The 13344-nt window shown below is 49.4% G+C and overlaps 1 protein-coding gene across 1 annotated transcript in view; it reads left to right on the forward strand.

Annotated features, from left to right (window-relative positions):
- Window positions 1-457: 457 nt before the first annotated feature.
- Window positions 458-13344, forward strand: part of DISC1 (DISC1 scaffold protein) — a 315034-nt gene continuing 302147 nt past the window's right edge. The window contains 4 exon segments of the mRNA XM_039241275.1: window positions 458-524; window positions 5531-5677; window positions 6329-6499; window positions 6694-7685. Of these exon segments, the coding sequence (XP_039097206.1) occupies window positions 458-524; window positions 5531-5677; window positions 6329-6499; window positions 6694-7685 (1377 nt within the window).

A 13344-nucleotide genomic window follows, 5' to 3' on the forward strand; every position in this document is an offset into this window, starting at 1 on the left:
ATAGCCCATGTTGGGCTCTGAGCTGGCAGTACAGAGCCTGCTTGGGATTCTCTCTTTCTTTCTCTCCTCTCTACCCCTCCTCTGCTCATGCTCTCTCTCTCTCTCTCAAAATAAACAAACTTAAAAAAAAAACTAGGGGAGCAGGAGGAGGCAGGGGAGCTGCAAGGGAGGTGGGAGGAAGGAGGTCTCAGACCATAGCGTACACCTGCTCCTTAGAGTTGCCCTGTGTCCCCGGGAACAGGCCTCTGAATCATCATTCTTCTCTTCCATCCCAAAAGGTATCTGTATGGGGTGACACTAATTCAGGAGTATTCTGGAGCTCATGGAGTCTCTGCTTTGCTGAAGGGCAGAGAACTGTGAGGTAAACCAACAGAGCCAACTAGATTCTCCCATTCATCTAGTGTCTGATTGAGTTCTCCCTCCTCTTTGATGGAAGTGTAACATCCCGTACCGGGACATGGCTGGGGTACCCCGCAAGCTGTTGGATCACGAGCAGCTGGGGGCGGGGATGGCATCTCGCCCATGTCCGCATCCCACACAGCATCTAGCGTTCAATAAGGCATTGCCATTTAATATGGGTTTTAATAACCCATTGCGCAATTAAAATGGAAGTGCCATAAATGTTGATTTATTCCACACTAGGACTCGCCCTGCTTACTAGATGCTTCTTACAACAACCCGAAGCCATTTCTGAATCCTCAAGTGCTCTCTGAACTATCAAAGAAAGATGAACTTGTGCTCAGCAGAGTGTTTGTGTTTCAGGGTGTATATGATTGGATTCTGATTCTTTGGAAACAAGCTAATCCACAGGGATGTGTGGTTTCTTTACGATTCAGTCTTTGGTTAACCTGAATGTTTTAGAAAAGACTTCTGCCCCAACCATGACAAATAGGATTAAAATTCTTTCCATGAGGAGAATATATTCATTTATGCTTCCGCTGTACATTTCTATCCAAGTCGTGTTGTGTCAAGTCTTATGTGTCTGTTCTTCTCTGACTATTCTGTGTGTTCTCAGCAGTGGCCCTGAGTGCCTGTATTTCTTCTTCAGGAGACAGACATGCCTTCACCACAAGGCCTTGGAATCATCGAATCACTGAGGAAGGGGGCGGTGGGATGACTCTCCAGAGACCCCACGGGCACTTCATGTAGATTTGAACTCTGGGTCTTGGTTTTAAGGTCTTCCGAGTAAATTCATGAGTATCATGCTTTCTTAAATTACAATTTTAGATTTCCTACTTAAAAATAAATATTATCTGGCCAATGTGTATTGGGATGCCTTCTCCGTATACTAGGATTTTTTAGGAATTGTAAGGGTATCAGGAAGCTTGTATATAGCATAAGTGGGGAACAGCTTGTATACACCGAAGAGACTAGCAAGCAGTGATGGGTGTTAGTGGGGGGACAGAAGAGATGTGGACCATTATCGAAGCCCTGTGAACTGGGTGGTCAGGACTAGGGAGCTGATGGGGAAGGGTGTCGGAAGCCAAAGGGTGGAAAGGATTTGTCTGGAAGAAGACCACTAGAGGCAGGTAGGTAAGATTCTCTCTGATCTGACTGGTTGACTAACTAGCTTCCCCCCAGTTTTCCCTGTATGTTAGATAAGCACATATTTCTGGGCACCTTTTCTGGACTGTGTGTAGAGGCCTTCTGACACCTGGGTCTAGTCCAAGCTCTTGTCTTTCACTTCCTGTCAATCCCAGAGCTCACTGGGCTGGACGGGGGGTGCTCCTCCCCCCCTTCCCCCCCAGAGTCTACTATGGAGTGAGAGGGTGAGAGGGACAGAAAAGGCCACATGAGGCATCTCTCCCTCCTCAGCCTGTCCAGGGCCAGACGGGCAGAATGAAGCCATTTCTGGGCTTTACAAAGAACGGAAGGCACAGCTGGTTTGCCCCGGCCAGCCCTCAAAGCCTGTGTGCACTTTGGGCCCCCCTGCACCTGGCTATGTTCTACTTCCTGCCCGCTTCACCCTGAAGTTAGGTGTCGGGAACGAATGTTGACCTCCAAGGACTGAATGTGTCACGACCCTTCCTTAACGGCAGCAGGGCATGAGAACAGGGCTTGGGTTTGAACAAACCTAAGATGTAGGATCTCAGGCTGGATATATAATAATAGTTGATTTCTGGCCACAGGGGACATAGGTTTCTTCAAAAAATAAAAATTAAAAAAAAAAAGTGAAAAAAGGGAACTTTGCATATAGGGAACTGGGGGTCTTTCTAGAAGTTTCAGAGCAGATATCTGCCCAATGTGGACTTCTTCTAATCCTTCTGGCTCACTGCAGAAGTGCCTCCAGATCCAGCTGTCCTGAAGGTTAGGATTAATAGAGTGTGATGGGGGCATCTGGGTGGCTCAGTTGGTTGAGTGGCCAACTTCAGCTCAGGTCACGATCTCATGGCTCAAGGGCTTATGAGTTTGAGCCCCGCATCTGGCTCTGTGCTGACAGCTCTGTTTCCCATTCTGTGTGTGTGTTTTTGTGTCACTTTCTCTCTATCTCTGCCCCCCTCCTTGCTTGCGCGCACTCTCTCAAAAATAAACATTTAAAGAAAGATTTTTAAAAAATGGAGTGTGATGGTTTCTGCCTCTTGGGCTGCCTTCTGGGAAGGCTCACGCCAGAAGATGGGATGTCCAAGAGGTCCCGTGGGTGCAGGAGCTGGGCCATCCACACATTTGACCCTCCTCTCTCATCTCCACATTTAGTGAGCATTTTTCTCTGTCTGGTCTTCTTGGCTTGTTGTACAGGCTGCACTGTGGCCCCATGACATCTTACCGGAACCCATAGGAACATGGATTCCCATTCACAGGATGCTTTGTGTAGCATCTGGAAACTGGGTTAAGGGGATTTCAGAACCCTCAGCTGAGTAGCTTTAGAAAAGGCTCCTGCAGCTATAAAAGAAATAATATTTCAAGGAAATTGTTTTCCCCTTGGCATCGCTGTTTCGACTTTAGAAGGGTTACTGGGAGACAATTACCTTGCATTAAAAAAATAGTTAAAAGCCTTTTTAAGCCAGAAGATGATATAGGTATCACAGGGCTCCTTTCTCAAGGTAGGAAACTGCTGAATTGTTTTCTGCTGGTAATTGGAGCCAGAATTCAGTGTTCTCTTTACCTCCTTCTGGATTCACTGTATGGGCATATGAGAGTTAGCCCTTCTTTTCAGCCAGCCCCTGCTCCCTCCTGAGCTCCCACAGCCTGGTGAATCCTTTTTCTCCTTGTGATTGGGACCCTAATGTGCAGGGGACACCTCAGATGGTGAACCTCCCGAGGGAAAGAATGGGAGGTACTTCGGGCCATATAACATGGTGATCCAATTTGACCTCTTTAAACATTTAAAAAATTTTTAATTGGAATAAATACATATAACATAAAATTTACCCTCTTAGCCATTTTTTAAGTGTTTATCTATTTTGAAAGAGAGAGAGAGAGAGAGAGAGAGAGAGAGCAAGCGTGAGCTGGGGAAGAGCAGAGGGAGAAAGGGACAGACGATCTGAAGTAGGCTCTGCCTTAGAAGGAGAGAGCCTGACACAGGGCTCGAACTCACAAACCATGAGATCATAACCTGAGCCGAAGTCAGATGCTTAACCGACTGAGCTGTCCAGTTGCCCCTACGCTCTTAGCCATTTTTATTGTGTACAGTTCAGTGGCATTAAGTGCATTCACATTGTTGGGCAACTCTTGCCCCATCGCCTTCAGAACTTTTTTATCTTCCCAGACTGAAACTCTGTCCCCAGGAAACACTAACTCCCCCTTCCCCCTTCTCCAGTCCCCGGCCGTCACCATTCTCCTCTCTGTCTCTGTGCATTTGACTGCTCCAGACACCTTATATAAATACAGTATTTGTCCTTTTGTGACCGGCTTATTCCATTTAGCCTGATGTCCTCAAGGTTCATCCAAGCTGTAGCCTCTGTCAGAACTTCTTCCCTTTTTAAGGCTGAATAATATTCCATTGTAAGAACTGACCACATTTTGTTTATGCCTTCGTCGATACTTAGGTTGCTTCTACCTTTGGCTATTGTGAATCATGCTGCTAAGAACATGGCTGTACAAATATCTCTTTGTGACCCTGCTTTCAATTCTTGTGGGTATATAATGAGAAGTGGAATTTCTGGACCATGCAGTAATTCTATTTTTAATTTTTTGAGGAACTACCATGCCATTTTCAGCTACACTGAAAACATTTTACATTCCCACCAGCAGCACACACTAGTCGCAATTTTTCTACATTCTAATCAACATTCGTTATTTTCTGATTTTTAAAAATTATTTTCAATGTCTTAATTTTTTTTTAAGTTTTAATTTAATTTCCAGTTGGTCAACCTACAGTGTAATATTAATCTCAGATGTACAATCTAGTGATTTAATACTTCCATGCATCACTCGGTGCTCATGACAAGTGCCCTCCTTAATCCTTGTTGATGTTCTTTCTCTTCCTTCCTTCCTTCCTTCCCTCCCTCTTTCTTTCTTTCTTTCTTTCTTTCTTTCTTTCTTTCTTTCTTTCTTTCTTTCTTTCTTTCCTTCTTTCCTTCTTTCCTTCTTTCTTTCTTTCCTTCTTTCCTTCTTCTTTCCTTCTTTCTTTCCTTCTTTCCTTCTTTCTTTCTTACCATCCAAACAGGTGGTCCAATTTGGCCTATTAATGATTCCATCTGTACATTTTCTGTACATTTTCATCATGTCCTTTTCTACCAATCCCAACTTTGTGTGGCCTCTGTCAAGAAAAAAGAAAGTCAGTCTTTGTTCTGACTTCCTGTCATTTCAAGTTCTCATCCTAAGTGATATACTTGGAGGCAAAGGATATAGCAAGAGCGTGTGTTTTGGAATCACATAGGCCTTGATTCATGCATCTCTCCCTCCCTTCATCCATCCATCCATTAATTGATTCATCTTTTATCAGGCAACTTAAATGCTAGTTTATTGTTCTGTAATGAGCAAAACAGGCTTTGGTAAACCAGGATCTGGGAGTTCTGGGGCAAATTAAAATTCTGAGCTTTAATTTTATTATTTATAAAATGAAAATAGTATCAAGCTCCTAGGGTTGTATGTTACATACTTCCCTCCCTTCCTTTACCCTGACTTCCTCTCCCACCCTCATAGCCCTTACGTTCCTCCCTTCACTGCCAGCTTCCAGAAGCCTACATACACAGGCGGTATTAGCTCTTCCCCTGGACCAGACAGTTGGCAAGAAAGACACTGGGTGAACACGTCTTGGGCTTTCTTGTCCTTTGATGCTCAAATTCAGGGAACAGGTGGCCCATGGGTCATTGCGCTTATTACCCCAGGGATTATCTCTGACACCCATCCCAAAGACTGGTGTGTGCCACGATCATAACACAGGGAGAGGCTAAGTGCCTAGCACCTTCTGTTTACCGTGACAAAGATCCTGGGCCTGTCCATGCACTGGGGGCAGAGCAGGATGTGTGGGCCTGGTGGGAAGCTGTGTTCCACTCCTCACCACAGGCTGAAGTACACCCACAGCCGCGCTCAGCACTGCCTGCTGTTACCTGTTTGCGTCCCATCTCATTTCCTCGTGGTGTGACAGGTGTGGGCCTGGAGAACCAGGAGACTTTGACATTGGTCAGCCAGTCACCTGCAGGGGTTTCTGGAATGTCCATTTCTCCGCGCCTCAGTTTCCTTAACTGTAAAAGGAAAGTTATAATTCCTGGTTTGGTTGATTCACAGGAGTTTGGTAGGGAGCAAATGAAATTAATGTAGACATGGCGGACGTATTATGAGTAACAATGTGCTATGCAATGTAAAAATAATACTTAACACTTTTATCATACTTACCATGTGTGGCAGGCACCGTTGTAGGCTGTCTGAATATAGTAACTCATTTAGTTAAATGCTCACAGCTACTCTGTGAGAGAAGTACTGTTAATATCTCCATTTTACTGATAAGCAAACTGAGGCACAGGTACGGTTAATATCTCCATTTCACTGATAAGCAGACTGAGGCACAGAGAGGTTAAGTAACTTGTGGAAGGTCACAGCTAGCAAGGGCACAGCCAGGCTTGGAACTAGGCAGTGAGGTGCCAGAGTGTAGGTTCCCATCTGCTCTCTGATCCTGCCCTGGAGGTATCAGCATTTTTTTTTAAATTGTTTCTGTTCCTTTTGCATCACTGGCTTGCAGAGCACGTCAGGCGGGGCCCCCTGTGATCCACTGTGTGTGAGAGAGGAACTGATGGGCATAAGCTGCGTCCCAGCTGGCTCTCCGTGGTCCAGAGGCGTGCGGGGTCGTGGCTGGCTCAGATCATGAAAACTCACACACTGTTCAATACGTAGCTAGGATAAGGGATCGGCCTTCTTTCTGAGGAGTGTGCTGGCATTTGCTTTCCAGGCCCGCTCAGGGCTAAAAGGGCTGATGTGCCTAAAAGCCTGACAGGCAAGGTGCCAGAAGGGAGCCCCGAGCTTGCGTCCCCACTGGGCCTGCTGACGTGCTGTCCCACCTCGCAGCAACGCCAGCTGCTCTGCTCACCAGAGGAGCTCAGACGCTCTGTTGCCTCTACATGTTTGAGGCAAGCACTGCGAGAGACTCATCAGAATTTTCGTCCCGCACTGGCCCCATGACCACCGGAGCCGGCGTCTCTCTTTGACAGATGCACGGAGCGGTGACCTCTAAACCTAGGATGCTCTCCACATGCAGTTCTAGCTGAGCTGGTGAGATCTGTGTGCTTATGGTGCTGTTTTCTCTTTTCCTCCCAGGCAGCCAGAATTGCTTACCACCTGCAGCGTCTTTTCGGAGGAGGCGGCTGGCACGGAGGCCGGGCTACATGAGAAGCGCAGCTGGGCCCTGGATCGGGTTCCTCTACCCAGCAGTGGCCACTCCGCTACGGGCTCAGGGAGGAGCGTGCAGTGAGGAGTCCCTCCAGTCTGAGTCCAGGGCCGGATGGTGCGGCCTTGAACTTGGAGGCCAGTGGCGAGGCCCCTCGGCCGGGAGCCCCGCAGCGTCGGCTCTGACGGCGGTGGGCCCCCCAGGACTGGCTCTGACCCCTGGGAGAGGACCTTCAGGGCTCTCTGGGATTCAGCTCAGAGCTGACACCAAACTACCTGCCAGGCTGACCAGGTTGTGTGGCCCTGGGGACACTGGGTGGCAGGGGCCGCTCCCATCCATGGACAGTTCTGAGGCCCCAGGCCCTGGCAGGGATGCTGCTGGAGGCGAAAGAGCAAAGGGCACCTGGACAAAAGGCTGTCTGTCCCCAGAGGAGGTGAACGACAGCAGGTGCAGCCTCGCAAGTGGCCCCACGGTCCCGTCAGCCCCTGCCGGCTCTCAGGATGCTTTTATTTCCAGCTTTAGCTTCATACGCCTCTCGCTCAGCTCTGCTGGGGAACGCGGGGAAGCGGAAGGCTGCCCGCCGCCCAGAGAGGCTGAGGCCCCTTGTCAGAGCCCCGCGGAGATGGAAGCCAAAGATGCCGGCTTGGACAGGGCCCCCCCACACCCTCAACTTTCCACTCCCCACTTCAATGTCAAGGCTGCCCAGAGCCCGGCCGACTCTGCCCAGATGGCAGCGGGCAGCCCCTGGCTGGAGTGTGAGACTCGTTTTTTACTGGATACGGACACTGCCTCTCCCTGTCCCCCGGCCCCCTCGTGGTCAGAGGGCAGGGGTGTGAGGGACGCTCCCCACTGGGAAGCCCTATTCAGGAGGTGCGAGCCCCTGCTGCTGGACTGCCTGCTGAGCGACCAGAGGCGGCTGGAGGTTGGTGACTCTCACAAGCTCGGGCTCCTTTTGCAACTGGCTGCAAAAAGATGTCGCTGCAACTTCTGCTTCTTCTCTTTCAGTGTGGACACAAATCTGTTCTCCTTCTCATCTTCTCTGTCACTCAGACGCTCTGATTCTCTCTCTGTTGGGTTGCTGGCGCCTCTGAAGTTCCTGGCCTAAGGGATGTGTGGTTAGCCCTGCCCAGCTGGGCGTTGAAACAGGAAATTCAGGCCTGGGGTTGGGGGGAGGTGTGGCTGGGGAGCTGGAGCTGGCCGGTGTGTGTGGGGGGGTAGCGGCATAAAGGCAGTGATGCCCTGCAGTGGGGGTGGGGCCGGGCTTTGTTCACTCTTTCCATCCTCAGTGTATTTCATCCGCTCGCAGTGAACCGCCTGATGCAGTCAGGAGACCCCGCTCCTGGGCATTACATCTCGTGGGCTCTCAGTTTCCATGTTTAGAGGTGGTGACGCCGCACAGGAGAGTTCTGTGGCTGCAGCGAGTGTGCCGGGGCTTTGGAGATGGGGACTGACCGTAGGCACGCACGCCCTGGCAGTGGGGCAGTGCTGTTCACCCCGTTGTCCTAGGAGCGCACCTGGCCTGCAGGCTGGTTCTCCCGAGAAGTTCCTGGAGACCCAGGCTTCAGTGCTTCATGGCTGACACGCTGCACTGTGTGGCTCGTCCTGCTGCAAGGCTGTGTTTTCCTCCTGGGCTGTGTGTGCGTGTGATGTGGGTGCTTGTGTTGTGTGTACGTGTGCATACATTTGTACATGTATGTAAGGAAGTGAGTGCCCGCTCATCAGGCATTTGGGAGAAGAACCCGAAAGTGTGAAGGTCATGTTCGTTTCTAGCCATTGCACCTCATTTACTTTCTTTTTATCTTTTTCCTAATGGTTATTTATTTTTGAGAGAGAGAGAGAGAGAGAGAGCAGGGGAGGGGCAGAGAGAGAGGGAGAGACAGGATTTGAAGTGGGCTCTGTGCTGACAGCAGAGAGTCCGACGTGGGGCTTGAACTCATGAACCTCAAGAACATGCCCTGAGCCGAAGTTGGACCCTTAACCGACTGAGCCACCCAGGTGCCCCGCACCTCATTTACTTTCAGTTCTTTACCTCTGGCCTGATGCTCCTGGCGCTGTTGGCCCTGATCTAGCCCACAGGGACCTCAGCTCCGGTAGACTGCAGAGCCCGGCGGGATATGCACGCAGGTCTCTGTTCCCCGTGGATGCGATGCCCAGAATCCGGAGTTAGATTGTCAATACGGATGCCGCTGTCTTCCCCACCAAACCCGTTCTAAAGGGCCCTGCTCTTGATACATACTTGCTGATTTTAATGAATGGAATCCATCCAGTTCCCCCTCCTCCTCACCCCCACATCTGGTCAGCCTTCTTAGTCCTACAGCCAACGTGCCTCTCACGGCCTCGGCCTCTGCCCAGGTTCAAGTCCTTGCTATTTTAACCTGGGTTTCATAAGCGATGTCCCTTCCTCCTGTGTCTCTCTTGCCCCGTTCACCCCCCCGCATGCCAGTAGAGTTACCTTCCGGAGCACGGGTGGGAGAGTGTGATTCCTTGGCTTCAAACGCTTGATGGTCCATTGCTCTTCTGGGGATGGCAGCCAAGTCCCTTATCCTGCTAATTGAGACCTTTCCGGACCCGCTCCAGCCTACCCCCACGCCCCACCCCTGCCGGCTCAGCCATCTGGTGCTGCTTCCTGTTCCTGAAGACACCAGGGAGAGTTGTGCCTCAGGCCTTCGCTTACCGTTTTCTCTCTGCCTAGAATGATCTTCCTGCACTTTTCCATCTGCCAAGCTCCTGTAATCCCCTTGGTGTGGGTCTAAAGCCACTTCCTTGTGAGACATTTCCTACCCCCTCTGGACCGGCGAATCCCTCCTTCCATTTTGCTCCCCTAGCACTCTGGATGTGGCCCCCTATAGCGCTCCTCACATTTAATAATCATTTGCTTGAGGTTCCGAGTTCTGTACTCAACCATGAGCCCTGTAACCACAGGCCACGTCTCTGGGACAGTTTTGGATGCCTGAAGCCTAGCATACTTCCTGGCCCTCAGCGGTTGCTTGGGTCATTTTTGTTTTTAGTGAAAGAATTAATCTTGTCAAGAGGGACCACGGAGACTTAATTGGCAACTTTCTTGGATCGACTGGCTAAGGCGTAGGAAGACCCATTCCAACCCTGGTTTGCCCCTACCAACAATTTTCCAACACCAGCTGCGTGTCCTGTAACTCAACGTGATTCTGACTGCGTGTACCCAGAGGTAGTAACAGATCCCACAGCTTAACCGCCTGCCTCTTCTTCAGATGCCCGTTCAGGTTCAGGCCATCACCTGTGCTTCTGACCCACCAGCTATGGATGGGAGGCTCTGACGACCACCTTCTCTTTGGGTTCGATTAATTTGTAGAGAGGCTTACAGAGCCCAGAGAAGCAGTTTACTTAATAGATTATGTATTTATTATAGAAGGATCTAACTCAGGATCAGCCAGACAGAAGAGAGGCACAGGGCACACCGATCTCCCTGAATGTCCACGTGTTTGCCAACCTGAAATTTCTCCCAACGCTGTCCTTTGGGTATTTTTAATTTTTTTAATGTTTATTTATTTTGAGAGAGAGAGAGAGCGAAAGCAGGGGATGGGCAGAGGAAGAGGGAGAGGGAGACAAAGAATCTGAAGCAGGCTCCAGGCTCTGAGCTGTCAGCACAGAGCCCGATATGGGGCTCGAACCCACGAACCGTGAGATCATGATGTGAGCTGAAGTTGGACACTCAACTGACTGAGCCACCCAGGTGCCTCTGTCCTTTGGGTTTTTATGGAGGCTTCACTACATAGGCGGTAGTGATATCACTGATAAAATCACTGGCTATTTGGGATTGATTCAACCTGCAGCCCCTCTATTCTCCCAGGAGGTGGCGGGGGGGGAGGGGGATGGGGCTATAAGCTTCCTTCCTCTCCAATCACGAGGTTGGTTCCCCTGGCAACCAGCCCACAGCCTTAGGTCTCGGATTCCAAGAGTCACCTTCTTAACATAACAAAAGATAACTTTATTGCCCTCCTCACAGGAAATGTCTAGGGTTTTAAGCGCTCTGTGTCAGAAATGAACAAAGACCAAATATGTATTTCTTATGACAAATCACAAGGTCACAGGCACTAAGGGGAGGTTTGTATTATCATTCCAACTCAAAAGGTCAGTTTTCAGTACTTTACTGCCAAAATCTCTCTTAACAAATTTCAACAACATATGTGTATTTCTCCATCTCAAAAATTCAAGCTTTGATGCAAGTGAAGCAAAAGTAGAATGCCGTTATAATGACCAGCTTCTCCCCATCCCAAATAGCCGAATAAGCAGAACCTCACCTTGGCAGTGACTCCTCTGCAGTCCACATGATTCAGCTTGCTGGGTTTTGGTGACACTGAGAATTTTTCCCTTTCTTTTAACTCCTCTTACCGGCAGGTAAATTACATCCTTCTGAAAAAAAAATTTTTTTTAATGTTTATTTTTGAGAGCAAGAAGGAGTGCATGAGCTGCGGAAGGTCAGGGGTTGGGGGGCGGGGGGGAGACAGAGAATCCAAAGCAGGCTCTGCACTGACAGCAGAGAGCCTGATGCGAGGCTCAAATTCAGGAACCCGGAGGTCAGGGCCTGAGCCAAAGTCAGTCGCTTAGCTGACTGAGCCACCCAGGCGCCCCTTGAAAATCTTGTTTTTAATAAACTGGAGTTTGTGACATCCTGAGCAGCTGTGGCTCTTGGAGCCCAGCCACGCCGCGGGCTCACGCTGCCAGTTCCCTGAACTACCGGGTCATTTCGGGGCCTGAAAGTTGGCATTCCGGGGGTTCTGACTGCAGAAAGCCACCTTGACTTACCTTTTGGACTTCATGATTTTTGACTTAAAAAAATACAGTCAATCCTAGATACATCTTTTCCTTGCTCCTTTATCATCCAAATGCAGCTTTTAAAAATAATTAATCAGTCACAGTCCACTAGAGAGGTGTTTCAACTGTGGGGAAGAAGGGTAAGGTGGCTCCTGGTTCACACTTGAGGCTTGCACGCCTGGGGCAGCGCCTGCACCGGTGGGATTCTGGAAGAGGTCAGCCCTGCTGCCTGGGGGCACCTGCCGGGGCCTGTGGGCGTGTGTGCAATCCCACGGGGCCCTGCTGTGTGGCAAGTTAATGGGACGGCCTGGGTGGCAGCCTGGCATTCTCCCCCCCCCCCAGCTGTGTGACTTTTGGCAATTTGCTTAATTGTTCTGTGCCTTTTTTTTTTTTTTTTAGTTTTTTTAATGTTTATTTATTTTTGAGAGAGAGACAGAGTGTGAGCAGGGGAGGGGCGGAGAGAGAGGGAGACACAGAATCTGAAGCAGGCTCCAGGCTCTGAGCTGTCAGCACAGAGCCCGATGAGGGGCTCAAACTCACGAACCGTGAGGTCATGACCTGAGCTGAAGTCGGATGCTCAGTCGACTGAGCCACCCAGGTGCCCCAATTGTTCTGTGCCTTAAGAGGCTCTTGTTAGAAGGCGGAGATAAAAAAAAAACCATGGTACCTACCTCATCAGATTTTCATGTGGATGTGCTTGCACCTACGGGGTGCTCCCGACAGGGTCTGGCACTGAGCAAGTGCCCAGAATATTGGTCATTATCATCATTAGAGACATAGCTCAGAACAAGAGAATTTGGGTCCAAGAAAAACAATGCACCCTCCCCCCTCCTCCCCATAGTTCAAATCAAACTCTTGTCTCAAATGATATCTGTAGCTTAAGCACCTTTGTTTACGGTAAAGTAACACATGAACAGCGGTGACACTATACTGTTTTCAATTATTCGAATGTCTGCCATGTGGAAGAGGAATTAGCTTTATTCAGTGTGGTAGAAGTGACAGAAAGAACGAGGTCCAGGGCATAGGGTTTCAATAGGAAGACAAGGCCCCTGACAGCTGGACTGGTCTGGCATGAGGAGGGCCTGGTATTTTTTCAGGGGAGTGTGCTTCTATTTGTATCATGTTTGTGCAAAGGCTCCAGCTTGCTCATTCAAGGTACTGGAGGGACATTCAGGATTGGGGAAATGTCCTCTGAAAGACGGGGATCCTAGGGTTCTGGGGTTTTGGGGCCTTTCAGATACTATATTCTAATTCCTTAAATCCCCTCTCCCTTGCCCTTTAAGTAAAAAAAGCAAGTCTCAGGAATTTGAGTTTTAGCTCCTTTTACAATGCAGCCGGTCCTCAGCATTTGTGGCTCCTATATTCACGAATTTGCTTACTTTCTACGGTTTATCGCCATCTCCAAAGTCGATGCTCCCAGTGCTTTCCTGGGCATTTGCAGACGTGTGCAGAGTGGCTAAAAAGTTGAGTCGCCTGGGGGCACCTGGGTGGCTCAATCGGTTAAGCGTCCATTAACTCTTGATTTTGGCTCAGGTCATGATCTCGCAGTTTGTGAGTTCGAGCCTAGCATCGGGCTCCGTGCTAACAGCGGACAGACTGCTTGGGATTCTCTCTCTCCCTCTCCCCCTCTCCTGCTCATGCTCTCTCTCTCTGTCTCTCTGAAAATAAATAAATAAATACAAAACTTAAAAAAGAAAGTTGAGTTGCACGATGTGCACTTTCCCAGCTGAGGCTGAGCAAGGTGATTCCACCTTCTTGTTTGAGGTGTATCCTTTTTGTGGCCTAGTTAG

The sequence above is a fragment of the Hyaena hyaena genome, unplaced genomic scaffold (genome assembly GCF_003009895.1).
Source record: "Hyaena hyaena isolate Hyena2069 unplaced genomic scaffold, ASM300989v1 scaffold_193, whole genome shotgun sequence".
NCBI classification, from domain to species: Eukaryota; Metazoa; Chordata; class Mammalia; order Carnivora; family Hyaenidae; genus Hyaena; species Hyaena hyaena.